At 44.2% G+C, this 17,555-nt stretch overlaps 1 protein-coding gene across 3 annotated transcripts in view; it reads right to left on the bottom strand.

The window, feature by feature from the left end:
• The window catches only part of SH3YL1 (SH3 and SYLF domain containing 1), a 40,973-nt gene that overhangs the window by 23,066 nt on the left and 352 nt on the right, over positions 1-17,555 (bottom strand). For 2 of the 3 annotated variants that reach the window (XM_042933796.1, XM_042933797.1), the window contains exons 2-4: positions 16,936-17,058; positions 3,935-4,045; positions 1,000-1,113 (exon numbers count right to left, since the gene is read on the bottom strand). In XM_042933796.1, the coding sequence (XP_042789730.1) occupies positions 1,000-1,113; positions 3,935-4,045; position 16,936 (226 nt within the window). In that variant the 5' untranslated portion in view covers positions 16,937-17,058. Of the gene's footprint in view, positions 1-999; positions 1,114-3,934; positions 4,046-16,935; positions 17,111-17,555 lie in introns of those variants that run through there. The other variant, XM_042933798.1, reaches the window with a different exon arrangement.

Raw genomic sequence — 17,555 nt, 5'->3', positions numbered from 1 at the left:
AATCTACCCAGGCTTAGGGGAGTTTGTATTACAGAAATTAGCGTCATATAACCCCAAAGTTGTTTTCCATTTCCTATGTTAGGAGCTGTCGCTGTTTGAAGACTGCCCATCTGGCCAGGATCTGGGGAATTTGCTGCTTCTCTTTTGTTTTTGTTTTGTTTTTTAATGTTATTTATTTTTGAGAGAGAGGGAGAGAGAGCATGAGAAGGGGAGGGGCAGAGAGAGGGAGACACAGAATCGGAAGCAGGCTCCAGGCTCCGAGCTGACAGCACAGAGCCTGACATGGGGCTCGAACTCAAGAGCTGTGAGATCATGACCTGAGCTGAAGTCAGACACTCAGCTGACTGAGCCACCCAGGTGCCCCAGGGAATCTGCTATTTCATTTGGGCAGCTTTTAAATTACGATCTGTGAGGGGCACCTGGGTGGCTCAGTCGGTTAAGCGTCCGACTTCGGCTCAGGTCATGATCTCGCGGTTCGTGAGTTCAAGCCCCGTGTCGGGCTCTGTGCTGACAGCTCAGAGCCTGGAGCCTGTTTCGGATTCTGTGTCTCCCTCTCTCTCTCTCTGACCCTCCCCCGTTCATTCTCTGTCTCAAAAATAAACGTTAAGAAAAAAATTTAAATTACCCTCTGTGGACTGAGCATCTGGACTCAGAAGTGAGAAATACAGGGGAAATAAGAACAGCAGAAAAGCCCAGTAGAAAAGTCCTCCTGAGATTCTGAGACCCCAGAGGTTGACAGATCTCCACCTTCACAGAGAGCTACCTGTCACCGCTGTGGGAACATCTCACAGACTTTGAGCCCACAGAAGGGAAGTGCCTTTGAATGTGCTTCTACTTGGGCTGGTTGTACTGCTGGGAAGTCTACCCGTGAAAACGTGGGTAGTGCTTGAGAAGAGAACTTGGTTGTTTCTGATTCTTAGCCAAGGGCTGAACAAAGAAGGATGAAGAAACCTACCACGCTCCTGTGAGTTGTGTTCAAAGCGAAAACAGTCAACTTACTTCCATCGGGAAGACGCGCCAGCACGACCCCACTGCCTCCTCTAGCAGTTACTAGAAATCCAGCCTTTATCACAGACAATATCGCAAGGCCCTTGGCTTTAGCAATTACATGGGCTGCAAAATTAAAGATAACGAGCAGGTGAGCATTTTTAATGGACTTTCCTGGATAGATGTTCAGGGGTTGAGCAGATTCAGTACACACAGCAGTCTCCTTGGCAGGACCCAGGGCTCTCAGTATGAGCCTTAGTGGGACATGTGAGCTGAAAAACACTCGGTTACGCAGCACGTGCACCTGGGCCTCCCTGCCCCACCTCCTTCCTTGTATGTTTCCAATGTTACACCTAACGTCACAAGTGCTCAACCATCCTGCAACCGCTGTGATAAATGAGATATACAGATGAGATTTTTCAGTGACATCTACCAGCAGGACAAATAATTTGGAGATTTCAATTAGTTGAGAACATAACTCATAATATAAAGATCCATACTGTACTAAGTACTAAGGAGAAACTGCTGCAAACTGTGGAACTTTGATCTGAAATCCATACAGTTAGTTCACCTTTTACTAATATGAAAATCTGGATTCAAACACAGAAAAACCAAGTGATTTTGCCACTTTAAAAGACTTTTAACTTTGTAAAATGATCTATTTGAGTATTCGAGTAACACATAACTACTAGTGTACTGAGAATATAACTCAATTTAGAAACCACTGCTTTATTCACATTTCAGGGAAGTTCATCACATAAAATGAGTTATTAATATATGTGCCTAGTAAACACTGTGCCTCCCTTTTCTGTGGATTTATTCACAAAACAGCATATCCTTCAAATAACAAGGGAAGCCTCAACATTTGAAATTACCCTTGGACCCCAATGTCCCTTTTTTTTTTTTTTTAACAGAGCAATATTTGTTTCAGGAGGAGAATTTAGTTATTCATCAGTTACATACAACACCCAGTGCTCATCCCAGGCATCCAGTGCCTCCTTTTTGTATTTCAAAACGTTATAAGTATATTGTAATGCGGTTGAAAGCTGTATTGTATATCACATAGGTTTATTTTTACAACCCCACTTTGGTAGAACATCTTTGTCCACACCTCGACTCCACTCTCGATGTGTGTATGGTCAGGATTGCCTCTATTTAGATAGAGCAAAAGCAGATGAACATATTTTAAGTATCAGGTTTGTTTTTATAGATTTTCTACCCAAATTCAGGAACACTAAAATACCAGTAATGCCTAACTGATTTGCCAAGTAGCTTTTCATGGATGGCAGAGATGCACTGAGTACAGATTCACCCTCTAAATGTCCTTGTACGGATCTCAGGCCCCTCACACCCGAGTGTGACCTCGTACCGCTAAGGTCTACAGTCTAGATGCTTTGTTTTAAATTGTTTTTTGTAGATTTTATCCTCCACTATATAATAGATCACCCTAGTGTTAATTTAAACATAATGCCCCCCCCCCCATCCTAGGGAAGGCTATAGGAAAGGAGAGGCTTGGCTCTCTGGCAGCCCCTGGGGCCCTCTCCTCCCCACCACACACAGCCTGCACACCTGAGAGTCAGCTCTTACCCAGGCTGCCACGTAAACTGGTTTTCACTTTCCCAGCTAAACTCACTGAAAGGGAGTCAGGTGGTCTTTGCAGGCAGAAGAAAGTCATGATGGAATTTCACTGCACAAAATCCATGAGAGGTAATCCATACTCAGATGTTTCTGTGTTAGGAAATCCAGTTTTTCCATAAATCGGGCTAGCGGGCCACATAGGCAGATGCTGATATATATCAAGAAATGTCTTCTATCTCCTGCTTCAGAATACTGCTACTGAAAATTCAGTTTTTCTGATTGAATTTTCTTCAAGTCCTAAAGTAGTCCTTCTCAAACCTGTGTGTACATATAGATCACTGGAGATCTTGTAAAAAATGCAGATTCTGACTCACTAGGTCTAAGTGGGACCTTGAGGTCCTGCGGTTCTAACGCGCCCCCAGGTGATGTCCAGCGGCACTTTGAGTAGCCAGGCTCCAAGAAGCACTGTTTTCCTATGATGGAAGTGGTGGCTGGGCCAAAATAACAATAATAATAATAATAATAATTATTATTATTATTATTATTATTATAACAAATTTAAAAGTTTTTAATATTTAAAATTCTGCTAAATAACTTTAAACATCTGACTTAAGAAGTTAAAGTAGTTAAAAAAAATCAAGTAGTCTTTGTCATCCTGGATCAGAGTCGTGGTGGTTAAGAGGGAAATTAGTCTGCAGCACTGCCCAAGGTAGTCGGCATGTGGACCTTCTTTGCCTCGTGGCAAAGACGAGTAGTCCACGAAACACCCTGTAGAGATAAGTGCTAGTGGCAATGGACAGGTAGTGGCTCCCAAAAGGTCATCTCTAGACTCAGGTCTTATGTGGTCAGCCTCGCATTAGAATCACATGGGAAGCATTGTTAAAAATGCGCATTCCTGCCACACCGCTCCCAGGGTCTGATTCAGCAGGTTTGCAGGAACTTTAAGCACTGTATTTTAATGAGCCAAGGAATATGATATGTAGCTGTGTTGGGAATTATTGATTAATGTCTTGTTAAACCCCTATAAAATGTAAATATCTTATCTAGAAAGAGAAAACCCAAAATTAAAATTTATTTAAGAGATTAGCTAGTGAGTTTGCAGGATAAACTTACAAGGCCTCAGAAACTGAGGACAAGAACAGGAGAGCTGGGGGAAAACCAAAGTGGACACCATGAAGGGGAGGCAGGAGAGGCCGCCTCCACAAAGGCAGAAGGCAAAGGGAGGTGTGGGGGTCCCCCAGAGAAGGAGGGAAACACTACTCTGTGGGCTTGCTGCTCTTAGGGGGTCCACTGCCTGGGGTCAGGATGTGCACCAAGTAACTTAAACAACAAAACAACTTTAGAAATGAATGGTATATATTTTATTTACCAGGAATGATCTTATCAGGTCCATTTCTGGAAGTTATTTCTGTGAATTCTCTTAGAATTTTAGCCGCCTTTTTTGCTTCCGATTTCAGATTGGAAGGTATGGGATTATTCACTGAAAGATTAAAAAAAGAGATTTTAATGAAAAAATCTAGCACATACAAGTTAGAAAATTATTATAATTTCATTTTTTCTCATGCACAATTGAGCATTAATAAATTGTATCCTTCCAGACAAATAAAATGAATTGGAAATCCTGAAATTATTGTCTCATCTCTATTTTCCTGATAAATTAAATTCATTCTGAGATTGGGAAACCCTAAACTCTCAAAATCCCAGAAATTATAAAATCATGGGATTCTAAAGGATCTTAAACAAAATATGGTCCAATCTCTCAATTATATACCTTCTCTGTGTAATTCTTAATTTACCCCAATGTTAATTTAAAAATATTAAAATTTAAAGAATTAACAAAAGATGTAATTTATAACTGCGCATAATAAAAAATATATAATTTATTGCAACTGTCCAAAATAAAAAATATGAACTTTACTGTATCTGGATACTTTTGTCAAAAATGTTGAACTGTCTGTATAGATTGTCCTTATTAGGAAAATCCTAAGAGACTCAGGAACTGAGTGGTTACTCCAATGTGTTTGTACAGCATTCTACCTGTCAGGCTTGCCTGGGTGTTCATAAACTCATGCAAGCAAGCATGTACTTGTTCCAACAAGTGTGCAGATAATCCTCCCAGACCTGAAGTATGTGGGGATAGACCATCTCTTTATCACAGGGAAAGGAATCAGAAGAGCCAAAGAAGCCAAGAGGCTTCAATGTAAAGTCTGCTATTCAGGCCATCGGATGAAATTTTCATTTCAGAGATTGTTTTCAGCTCTGAAAGTTCCATTTGGTTGTTTTTATTCTTTCCATTTCTGTTCTCATTATGTTTATGTTGTTCTTTAAATACTTGAGCATATTTTAAAAGGTACTTTTTTTATTCTTATCTGATAATTGCATCATCTCTGGCCTTTCCAGATCTGTTTTTGACAGATTTTTCTCTTGCTATGGGTTAGATTTTCCTGTTTTCTATTTCTGGTAAAATTTGATGGTTGCTAGATATTGTGAATATCACCACATTGAATGTCTGGATTTTGTTGTCTTCCTTAAACAGAGTTGATGCCCTTAGCAGTAGGCCATGCAGGGACTGACCTGCATATCAATCTTTCCAAGGCCTGCTTCTGTGTTTTGCTTCGGTGCGTGTACAGTCGTTTTGATGTGAGCCCTCCAAGTGTGGTGTGATTCTTTGGGCTCGCTCCCCAGTGTGCTCAGGGCTTAATGAGCAGACGGTGAGAACTGTTATCCCACAACCCTCACTGAACTGAAAACAGTTCACCTCACAGCTTCCTGGTAGCTGTTCTTGGCGCCATCTTGAAAGTTTTACACGTAAACGTAGGGTTTGGGACTCGCCAAGGGTTCATGGGTCCTCCAGCAGATCTCTCGGGCCCACTCCCCTCTGTGAGGCTGCCTTGCCAGTTCAGATGCATGGCTTCCCCAAACTCCGTTGTCTCCTCCATTCAGCAAGAGAAGAGAAAGTACAGGAAAAGGGGCAATCGCGGGGTTCCCCTCCTCTCTGGGACCTTGGGCACACTCGCCCATCACCCAATATGTGAAAGCAGACACTCGGCGTGTTTGCCTAATTTCTAGGGTTTACAGTCAGTGGCAGTGCCAGCACCACTCTCTCTGGCATGAAGCTCTTAGTGTACTTATTTTGTTCTTTTGTGATGAGTGATGTTACACATCTTTCCATTTCCATCAAGTCTTCTCCATAGTGTCCTGTTGGGGGGTATTTCTCTGTTTCTTATTCATTTATAAAGTAAAGGAATTAACCTTTTTCTGGAACATGAGTTACAAATATTGATTCGCTGTTTGGCACTTGTCTTTGGAATTTTCTTATGTTTTTCTACTTTTTGTCTTAATGAAATCAAATTCATCTTCTCTTTTAAGTTTTACAAGTATCTTTAATTAAATGAAATGCTCGATTTCATATGGAAAAATAAGCAAGAAAGTATAGGGAAAGTATTTAAAAGAAGAATAATGAGGGGACAAGCTCTGCCAAAGCCACAACATATCATAAAGCTTTGGGGCGCCTGGTGGCTCAGTCGGTTGGGCGTCCGACTTTGGCTCAGGTCATGATTTCACAGTTCGTGAGTTCAATCCCCACATCGGGCTCTATGCGGACAGCTCAGAGCCTGGAACCTGCTTCGGATTCTGTGTCTCCCTCTCTCTCTCTGTCCCTCCCCCACTCGCACTCTGCCTCTCTCTCTCAAAAATAAACAAACGTTAAAAATAAATTAAAAATAGGGGCGCCTGGGTGGCTCAGTCGGTTAAGCGTCCGACTTCAGCTCAGGTCACAATCTCGCGGTCTGTGAGTTCGAGCCCGGCGTCAGGCTCTGGGCTGATGGCTCAGAGCCTGGAGCCTGCTTCCGATTCTGTGTCTCCCTCTTTCTCTGCCCCTTCCCCGTTCATGCTCTGTCTCTCTCTGTCTCAAAAATAAATAAACGTTAAAAAAAAAATTAAAAAAATAAATTAATTAATTAAAAATAAAATAAAGTGTCAATAATTTACTTGATAGTAGATGCAAATATAGGCAGAAAAATCAATTTTACAAAATAGAAAATTCAGAAATTGACCCAAATATATAAAATACCTTGATGATAAAGATAACATATTAAATCAATGTAGAAAAGCTGTGTTACACAATAAATAGTGATCTTTTGCCGGGGCGGGGGGGAGGGGAAGCAATGAAAATTCATCCACAGCTTCATGCTACATGGGGATAAACTCCAAATTCATCAACAGTTTGAAATGCCAGAAATCAAACCAGATAAGAGAACCAGAAATTATGGGAGACTTACTTTTCAAATTCATAGTACAAAAGGCCCAACCAAGTATGACAAAAAACTTCTATATTTTTATATGATCAGAAATCATGGCATAAACACATTGTAAACATAATGGAAAAAGTATACATATGCAAATGTTGGGGGAAAAGCCACCCCTGCTGTTAATATCCCCCAATACTACTGTCTGCATTTCAGTGTATGCTTCAATTGATTCCTATTGCCAAATATGTAGATTATTTCCATTTTTAGCTTTCAGAGATACTACTGTTGGATGACAGTTATCTTAGGGTAGAGTCTTAGGGGTTGGGAATCGATGAATAAAAACAACCCATAATTTGTTAGCTTATATTACTTTATAAATTGCCTCTGAAAAATACCACCCAGGTTTAGATCACTGGGTATTACCATAAAAAACGTCCACTGTCATGGGGGACACTGGTAAAGGCAAAGGCCATACGTCAGAAAAACAGGGTGACAAATTTCATTTGAATTCATCTGAATGCCAGTGAATTTTTCTTTAGTTTGTTTACATGTCCTGTTTTGCACATTTTCTGTTCATATTCTTTGCCTGTTTTTCTGGCATCATATTCTTTAGTCTATAATTGTGCTCACGCCGCAAATCTGTATCTCTGCTTGCTTTTTAAAACAATTATTATTTTTCAGCATTTGTTTTTATTTATATGGGAACATGTCTCTGGGCTTTCTACTGTTATCATCTTTTTAACTACTATTGTGACTAAAGGCTTTAATTTAAAAAAAAGAACTATACAGGCACAGCTTATATTTTATACTAAATATTTGACCCATCTCAAAGTTATATTGGTATAGAATATGAAGAACCTAATATTTTTTAATTATTCATTCATTGATTTTATTTTTTAAATGTTTTTTTAATTTATTTTGAGACAGAGGGGGTGCAGAGAGAAAGGGAGAGAGAATCCCAAGCAGGCTTCATGCTGTCAGTGCAGAGACCAATGCAGGGCTCAATCTCACAAACCACAAGAGCATGACCTAAGCCACAGTCAGATGCTTAACCAACTGAGCCACCAAGGCACCCCAACATTTGGCCCTTTAAAGTACATGTTATGGAGGTGGTTCTATAAGCCATGACTTCAGGCGACACAATAATGACATACGATTGTTTTTTGATATTTATTCCACAGTGATCAAGAAAAGGGCATTTCCAACTTTCCAAATTTCCAGTACAGTATTGATGCAATTGATAGCTTTTAAAAGCCATGATTGGTGAGCATATACTGAGATAGGAGTGACTTCATTTCCATTTTGGTTGCTAAGAAGGTATGTGAGTCAGCAAACAGGAGTATAACTACGAAATTGACTAATACAACTTCCTCTGTTCATAAGGTACATGCATTGACTGTAATTTGCATTATAACTAGACAAAGTATTTGAGTTCCTAATTTCTGCTGGTATCTAAGATGAGGCCTCACAACCTTACTCTTCATGGATTGAATGAATTGCATACAGAGGGTTTGGCTTTATTGGTTTTGTGTCTGGACAGCTGGTTGCCCACACACATGTGTGCTTCCTGTGTTACAGGGAGCACTGTCCCCGAGAGGCAGGTGCCCAGAGAAGGTGACGTGTGTCACTTCTATGCCACGACAGCTGAGACGTATTGCTTTCTCCACCCTCTCTTTCCCATCACTGGCTGGCTGAAGAGGACTTTGATGGCACAGCCACAGGGGGGAAGGATGGGTCCCCTGGGTCCCCTGGGTCACCAGCTGGGTCACCGCCTGGGGAAAGCTGTCCGCCACCTGGAATATCCACACTAGACTATTACGTGCTGGGGAAGTGGCTCTTACTGTGTTAGGTAATTGAGATATGGAGGCTTTTTATTGCAGCTAATATTACCCAATTATTACATTTTAAAAATTAATTCTAAATTTTGAAGAAGAAAGATGGGGGAGAAGTATTTGTAATTTTCATTTTCTAACTTAGGACTAGATTTGACTTGTTTTATATACGTATATTCTAATCACTTAGGTAGTTCGGAGAGGTGGAAACATGGGTAAAAATGCTATCAAATACCATACTATATGTTAACATTCTTACTTCTTTGATTAAATAATATTTATAATACACTATTTGCAAGTCCTTCTAAAAAAAGCAAAGCAGTGTTTTGCTTTTTCATGAAATGTTAAAACCTTTAAAAAGATGCCTCTTCTCGGGGCACCTGAGTGGCTCAGTCGCTTAGGGCGTCCAACTCTTGACCAGCTCAGGTCATGCTCTCATGGTCCTGAGATCAACCCCCCAAGCTGGGCTTAGGATCTCTCTCTCATCCCCTATCCCCCACTCGAGAGCATGCACGTTCTTTCTCAAACAAAAAAGATCTATCTTCTCTATGCCGACAACACCCATCAGTGTACATCTTGGAACAATTCAAGGTGCTAGGGTCCTATCCTGTGCTTCCGTCACTTGCCTAGCTCTGCTGTCTTTCATAGCTATAACACCCCCGCCCTGCTCACCTAGAGCGGGTGCAGAGCCTGGGTCCAAGCAGGAGGTGGAATGCGCAGAGCTGGTTGAGAGGGAGGTCGGCTGTGAGAATTATCCATTCTGGATGGCACCCTAGGCTGAGACAGCCCTCACTAAGGACCAGTTTGGAAGAGGTGCGCACCTCTTTGGAGAGGATGTGGTGCCTGCAGGTGGCAGAGGGGCCATGTTCCCCCAGGCTGGGCCTGTTCGGGGGCTGCTGGGCCACCCTCTGGGGTACAAGCAGTCAGCAGCTGGTGGCACGGGCCAGCCGTGGAAGTCTGGCCGCCAGAAAGAGCTGAGGAGATCTGGTTTCTGAGTGGAGGGGCCAAGGGGGGAGTATCTGGCCGGGCCCAGGCTTCCTGGTCCTAGAGGGGTCCTCTCCTGGGCCTGTGGGAGGGCGGGTAGGATCCACCCGGGTCCTCTTGGCACATGGCTGACGCCTGCCTGTCCCTCCTGTCACATTCCACCTGCACCCTGTACTGAGGAAGCTCATCACTGTGCCCGCTTTAAAGGAGTAATACTTTAAGGAGCTCTGTTAAGGATCCCAGAGCCCACACTGAAGGACACCCTGGGAGGTAAGGGGCAGTAAATTGATGAGGGACCCCACAGGGGTCGGCAAGCCATGGCCCTGGGCCAAGTCCAGCCACCACCTGTTCACCTATGGCCTAGGAGTTAAGAACAGTGTTTACATTTTTAATATTGTGTGTGTGTGTGTGTGTGTGTGTGTGTGTGTGTGTGTGTGTGAGAGAGAGAGAGAGAGAGAGAGAGAGTGAGAAAGAGAGAGAGAGCACCCACGCATGTGTGAGCACAAGTTGGGTAAGGACAGAGAGAGCGGGAGAGAGAATCTTGAGCAGGTTCAAGGCCCAGTAAGGGGCCAGACACAGGGCTCCACCTCTCAACTGTGAGATCGTGACCTGAGCTGAAATCAGGAGTCGGACATTTAACCGACCAGGCCACCCAGGCACTGCCAGCGTTTACATTTTTAAAGTCTGAAAAAATTAAAACACAATAATAATATTATGTGTGAAAACACATTTTCAAAGATGTTACAGGTAAAATTGCATCATAGTCAGCATAACAGTTGAACATTTGTGATTTATTTTCATGATAAGTAACACTAACTTCGAATCTCAAGTAGCAAAATGTTCTCCCATAAAGAGAATCACATTTGTCTCATCACAAGATTTGTATTACAAAAAAAAAAAAAAAAAAAAAACAACTTCTCAATTATTCTATTTCTGTTTTAATCAATTAAAAAATTGTGGTAGTTTGTTTTCTCTCTTATATGAGTGTCTACATATGTCCTCAATTTTGTTTCTTGGCCCACAAAGCCTAATAACATGTGCTATCTGGCCCCTTAAGGAAAAACAGTGCCAACCTCTGACCTCTTGAAATACAACTCATTCTTCAAGACCAAGTTTAAAACGCTGCTTCTAAGTGAAACCATTCTGCATACCCCTTCGAATGACTAACCCGTCACCAGGCTGATCTTGTGGGCATGCCATTTGAGCAGGGTTACAGTGCTTGCTCTGGATCAGCAGGGTAGCCTCCTATCTCCTGCTGTCCTGGAGGGACTGTCCCTTCCTGAGGTGGCAGGCAGAGCCTCTCCACTGTGGCTCACACAAACCAGTCCATGAGCTGAAGAGCACAGGAACACACCTGCCCCCACATCTGGTTCGGTGGCCTCACAAGGACTCAGCAGCCACCAAGGCTGTTAGCGCTGCCTTGATCCCCTGACGCCAAGACCCTCTTGTCCCCCTGGCCCCATCCTTTTCCATTTACACTCAGATCTCAGGTCCTGTAACTGTAAGCACCACTTATCTCTGACAATCTCCAGGTTTTATCTACTCTTTAACCTTCCCCTAAATTCCAGACTCACGATATCAATTACTTTCTCCATCTTGGCATGAAGTGTCAAGTAAGCAGTTCAAATTATACAAAGCTGCCTGTGATGCCCTCCCTTCTCCTCACCTTCTCCCTGAGCCTTCTCTCCAGGCAGGCTTTATCTCTCCGGGAGCTCACACTCAAAACCTGGCCTAACTGTGACTTCTCTGTCACTCTCACAGCCACACCAATCCACTGGCACACCCTATCAGAATATAAACCTCAACATATGCTCAAGATCTGATTATATCTCACTCCTCCCTACAAGCAGCCTGGCCCAAAGAATATAAATTCTTGTGTCTATTCAAAGTCTCCTGGTTGCTTTCTCTGTTCCTAGTCTTGAGCCCCTATGGTAATTTCTGCAAAAAAAATGTTCCGTCTAATAGCTAAGATAGCAGTCCCCCACTGCTTACACCCCTCAAAGTTTTCCCATCATATTTAGTCTGCACCATGGCCCATATCACTGCTTTGTCTGTTAACCGTATATATCTGTCTGCAACCATATCTATTCTATTTATCTGTCAATCAATTATGTCTATCTGTCTGTATCTACCATCTGTTTGTCTGTCTGTCTGCCTACCTACCTACACACCCACCTATCTATCTGATCTTTCTTGTACATACCCTTCACTACAATGTGAGCCCCATGGGGTAAGCACATTGACTATTTTATTTTATTAACTGTAATATCTCCAGCACATGCCACAACGACATACAGCTAAGTGCCCAATAAATATGTGTTAAATGATAAAGTATTTGTGTGGCTTTTGGGAACTGAAGGTCAAATCCCTGTGAGGACTAGACACAGTTCACTTGCATACAAAATACAATGGGTTTAGAGGAAAATGTGCTAAGTAATAGCAAAATTTCCCTGCCTCTCAACCTCTGTGGCATTTCCCAGACCTTATGAGAGAGGGGGCCAGAGGGAAGCAAGGGACAGGCTGATGGTGTAGCACCCTAAAGCAGTCCTCTCCAGGTCCGTCCTCTCCAGGTCCTCTAAAGAACGGGGGGATGAGAAAAGAGAAGGAAACCCAAGGAGGGCTGACGCCACGAGACCAGTGGGCAGAGTGCCCCAGCTCCGTGCATGCGCAGGGCCGATATGGCTCCCGCACCAAGGTCCTGCTGACCCAGAAGGCGTGGGCGGGCAGTTCTGCTCCTAGGAGGAACCTGGGCAATGCTCCAGCAGACTGGACTGTCAGAGCCTTTCGAATGCAGCAAGGGCCAGCGTAGCAGCGTCTTCGGGATTAGTAGTAACTGAACACCAAAAGCTAAATGAGTGGGCAGTGGTAGCCCAGACCTGGGGCCACTCTAAAACGTGACTGCCACCAGAGAGAACGAAGATAGCCACGCCTGGTAGAAAATGAAGGCTCGTGATACATGTTCCCATTTCGGCGCTCGAGTTTGTGATTTGAGGCTTACGCCCACCCAACTGGTTTTCTTCCCGCTTCATGTTCTCACCTTTTCATTTTTCCACCACTAAACTACAATCCTTCCAGGGCAGAAGCAGCATATGTCACTGACCTCTGCACCCTACAGTGCCTTGTTCATATGTCTCGATTCTCCATACAACTTACTGAAATCGATCGGTAACCTATGGCAGAAATGTGTTCCTTCTGCTGCTGAACATCTATGTGTCTTATTTCAGAACCGTCACGGTTTGTCTGTTTCACTGATCCTGCACTGAGCAGGTGACCCAAGTCTGAAAGTCAGAACAAATCTCCTGCCACATCAGAGCTTCAAACCAAAGCTGATCTGCTATCTGCATCTCACCAAGTGCTCGTGCGTAGCTGCACAACTCCCCTCTCCCAGGCGCTTCCATGTGGACCTGCTACAACATTTTATCACCACAAGGGGAGAGCCTGAGAGCAAAGCCACACAGAAGGGCACTTGACCAGAGTTGCAGATAGAATCTGGGCTCTGCTGGCCCTGCTGGAGCCTAGGACTGGGCAACAGCTAAAGCCACAGCAGCTCTGGACTGTTCAGTCACTTGGACCAGTATGTTTTCCTTTTCTGCTAAGGCCAATTTGGATCAGATTTTCTGACACATGCAACTAAAACATAGTAAATAGTACATAAATCTTACCCCCAGAAGACTTTCTGCTGTGAACCCTATCAAGCAAGCAGAATTAAACCAGTCAAATAAGCAAATTCCACAGTTGAGAGCTGCTATTGCAAACATCCTGCTGTGGGCAAAGGTCGCAGCCTTTTTTGTAAACACGGGAAGGGGGCTATCAGACTTGGGAATTCAGATGCAGTGTGGTCTGTGAGCCCTCGTAGCCGTGAACCAGGGGTTGACAGGCCTGGTCTTGGTCAGGATGCCTTCGTGTTTGGCTGAACTATGGAAGACAATGGTTAATTTGTTTTAATAGCACAGATCCTATTAAATTGCTGATAAAATCATATTGCTTAGTCATAGTTAAATATAGTGAATTTCTCTGTCAGAGCCAACAAATAATAATAACAACTTAGATATAAATCTTAGTTCCTGTCCTCAGCATCAACTCATGGCTCACCCACTTTTCCTCTGCTGTGCCATAAGGTATAGAGAGAGCATGGTCTGGTCAGAATGTTGGCCTTATTATACCACTAAAGGTATAACGATACAGGTCATTCGTTGCTAAAGAAGCCTTTCGACTGGACATGCACAAAAGTCTTGTCTCCTGAATCCCAAGCCAAAGCAAACTCTCCATGAATATTTGAGTTTCCTCCTAAGAGTGACTGGCTGCCACACCTCAAGCTAAGAAATTTAGATTAAAATGTTCTTGGAAAAGTGATTAAGGGGCACCTGGGTGGCTTGTTGGTTAAACGTCTGACTCTTGATTTCAGCTCAGGTGACAACCTCACAGTTCATGGGTTCAAGCCCCGAGTCGGGCTCCACACTGACAGCACAGCGTCTGCTTAGGATCTTCTCTCTCCCTCTCTCTGTCTCTGTCTCTGTTTCTCTCTCTGCCCCTCCTGTGCACATGCTCTTTCTAAATAAATAAGCTTTAAAAAAAGTGATTAAAATATTTGAAAATGTCTATACTAAGATAATTTTTTTTTTAATTAAGAGTTTCTAAGATACTGGGGAGAAAATGTTTACTTTGGAAACTTCAAAAGCTTGAAACAAGCTTAAGCTGTGGAAATAATTTCCATATTGATCATGGGCCATAAACTAGGGGCTGGATCCCTGCAAAACAGAATCCTGAGACCCCTGCTTAGAGTAACTTAGAAACTGACCACTTTCAAGCATTTCCACCCCCACCCTGGACTCAGGACCAGGGTTTCCCAACTTTCCTTCATATCAGCCAGCGTCCACTAAAATATTTTCTCCAATGGACTCTGGACTATGAAAGAGGTACCTATAGGAAAAGTTTACAAGTTTAGAAATGGTTTTCCAAATGTCCATTAATTAGATATTAACCAAATTATTAAGCCTTATAACTAACATGAAATAAAGGTTAATTCACTGAATTGATAAAACCCCAACCAAAATCAAAGTAAGTAGAAAGCTGCAAAGGAAATATATAGAATAAATTGATTAAATCTTTGCAAAAAAAAAAAAAAAAAAACCTTCACGCAACCAAGTAATTTTTTAAAGGGCTTTGACATAATGACCTGAGCTTGGAAGCTTTGTTAGAACACTGTGGTCTTGAAAGCCACCGCCAGACAACTAAGGCCGGTCATTGTTTCTTCAACTGATTCTTATCTTTATGTGGCCTTGGTTTAATTTCTTCCTTTGACTCAAGGGACAAAACTTGTCAGTTCCAGAAATCAAAACCGGTCTCTCTGCTCACCTCAGCAGCCTTGCAGTCCAAACTTTAAACCAAATTGAGCATTTGAACCCCGAACATTAGTGTACCCTAAGCTTCCTTTCTCCTCCCCAACCACAGGCTGCAGATGGGAGACAAAGGGTAGGGAGCGGTGAGCACTTAACCTTCAGCTTTAGGAAACCCTTGATGTACACTCACTTTTATCTTTTCTCAAACTAAAAAGTGATCCTCATCCAGAGCAGGACTACACATGCCACTCTGGTCTGATCATTTGGTGAAAAAAAATGGACTCTTCCCAAAATAGAAAATTCAGCGTGCTTAGGTTTTAAGTTGCATACGACGATGTCAAACAAGGCAATATGCAGAAGGCCTTCTGTGACCAGCAGTCATTCCAGCAACACAGCCAGCCCCATTTCCCTTGGACCCATACCAGCTTTCCTTTTGAAGCCCCGCATCCTATTTCCAAAGAGTGAGAGCTCTCCTGAGAGTAAATGCTTCCTAAGTGGAATAAAAGCATCACATCATTCTTGATGAGGAAAGATTATTATTTTTTAATCTTACAAAAGATGAGGTTAGTATTTTCTCATTTTACAGAAACTTTTGTTTAATTAGAATGTCGGTAAGGGCGCCTGGGTGGCTAGGTCGGCTAAGCCTCCAGCTCTTGGTTTCTGCTCAAGTCATGATCTCATGGTTCATGAGTTTGAGCCCAGCATCAGGTGGTTCGGGTCCTGCTTGGGATTCTCTCTCTCCCTCTCTCTCTCTGCCCCTCCTCTACTGGTGCACATACACACACACTCTCTCTCAAAATAAATAAACTTAAAAAAATAAATAGGACGTTAGTAAACCAACAACCAATTCTCCTTAATTTAAACAAGATCAACAGGATGGAAGCTATAACTTATTTGATTATTCTAACCTTCAACATAGTAATTTGCAGACACCTCAGAAGTAAGGCACTCCACAGGTGTTCCAAGAGCAGGCCCACACAAGGAAGGAAAGGGCACCCGGAGACCTGTGATTTCTCCATTGTGCATGTAATACATATCTTCTAACTTATTATTAACTAGGCATCTCCCACATCTCAATAAAAACATTCCTGAGAACAAGAATGCAGGACGTGCATGTTCTGTAAGCAGAACAAAACCTGAAAACCTTCTCTCCTACCAGTAGAACTGTCTGGGCCCATCAGATTACTCCCTGGGGGCAAGGCGCCCAGGTCTGTGTCATTCTTTCCAACTCAGCCCTTCTGGCAGCAGTGACAACACTGAAACATTTGTTGAAGTGAAACACGTATGTTTCAGGCCAGCAGGTACATGTCATTTCCCTGTGGTCACCTACCCGTTCAGAGCACAGTCACACTTGTTTAAATAGGAAAGCCCACCGCGGCAGGGAGCCCCGCAGGCATCCGGTGCCCCCAGAGCTAGGGAGCTATCCACCCGACTCTCTGCTCAGAGATCCCCTTACCACAGGAGGTGCCCCAAACGGCTTGGCTTGGCTGATCGCAGGGAGGGCCAAGTGGTCACATGCAGGGCCTGGAACCTCACAGGGGACCCAGGGCGCCCTGCTGACTTCCTGCCCCCACCAGTCAAGCTCACCTCACACCCACAGCACCGCACGGCTCTAGAGAGTCACTTATTGAAACAAATTGGGACGAAAAAGAGTAATAAGTGCTTTTCAAACATTAGATAATTCCAAATAACATAAAATGAATTACAGTAGCTAAAATTAAAACTTAGCAAGAGCTTTTCTGTGTACGGAAACACCTGTGGACGAGTCTACAGAATTGGTTAATTTTTGACAGTTTGCGGAATGACCTGTTGATAATACGCAACAGCAAAATCCCCGGACGCCCTCCTTTCTCCCGCCCTCTTCCCCAACCTTTGACCCTCTGTAGCCAAACTTTCTAAAGGGTAGAGGTGGGGTGGTCCCGACTCTAGGTGCGGCTCGGCGGCGTCACCCACACCTGTACTCACTTGTGACCCCAGAGCCTGGTCCTCCGGCGCCCCTCGAGCGGCCGACACCTCCCCAGGAAGAGGAAGAGCGCCCTTGGCTCGGCCCCGCCTCCCGGGGCGGGGACCGCCTGGCCAGGTGCACACCTGACACAGGTAAGGGGCAGGTGAACACTCCACTTTTGCCAGGACGAAGCACCCGCCAGGACGAAGCACCCGCCACATACACCCCCGACGAAAGCACGGCGCGGTCACGGGATTTCTGACTTCACCGCGTCCCTCCCAGGGCGGCTTCTAAGGCGTCCAGTCTCTTACAGTTGGGCCCCCCCAGCCCACGGCCCTGTCGCCAGGCAGACGGTTGTGTGTGACCTGAGCACTGAGGGTCAGGGCGAGGCAGGTGTCTCGGGGGCCCGGGGAGTGCTCCCTGGTCCCGAGCGGACTCCGCTCAACCCCTGATCGCGGGCCTCGCGTTTGGGCCGCGCGGCCCAGGTCTGGGGGGGCCCAAGTCTGGGGGTGGGCAGGTCTGGGGGCAGGCCCAGGTCTGAGGGGAGGCCCAGGTCTAGGGGGGGCAGGTCTGGGGCGGTGGAGCCAGGTCTGGGGAGGGAGCCCAGGTTTGGGGGGTCGTTCACCTGAAGCCAAGGAGG

Source organism: Panthera leo, chromosome A3, assembly GCF_018350215.1.
Source record: "Panthera leo isolate Ple1 chromosome A3, P.leo_Ple1_pat1.1, whole genome shotgun sequence".
In the NCBI taxonomy this organism is placed as follows: domain Eukaryota; kingdom Metazoa; phylum Chordata; class Mammalia; order Carnivora; family Felidae; genus Panthera; species Panthera leo.
This window is presented reverse-complemented; position numbering and strand designations above follow the sequence as displayed.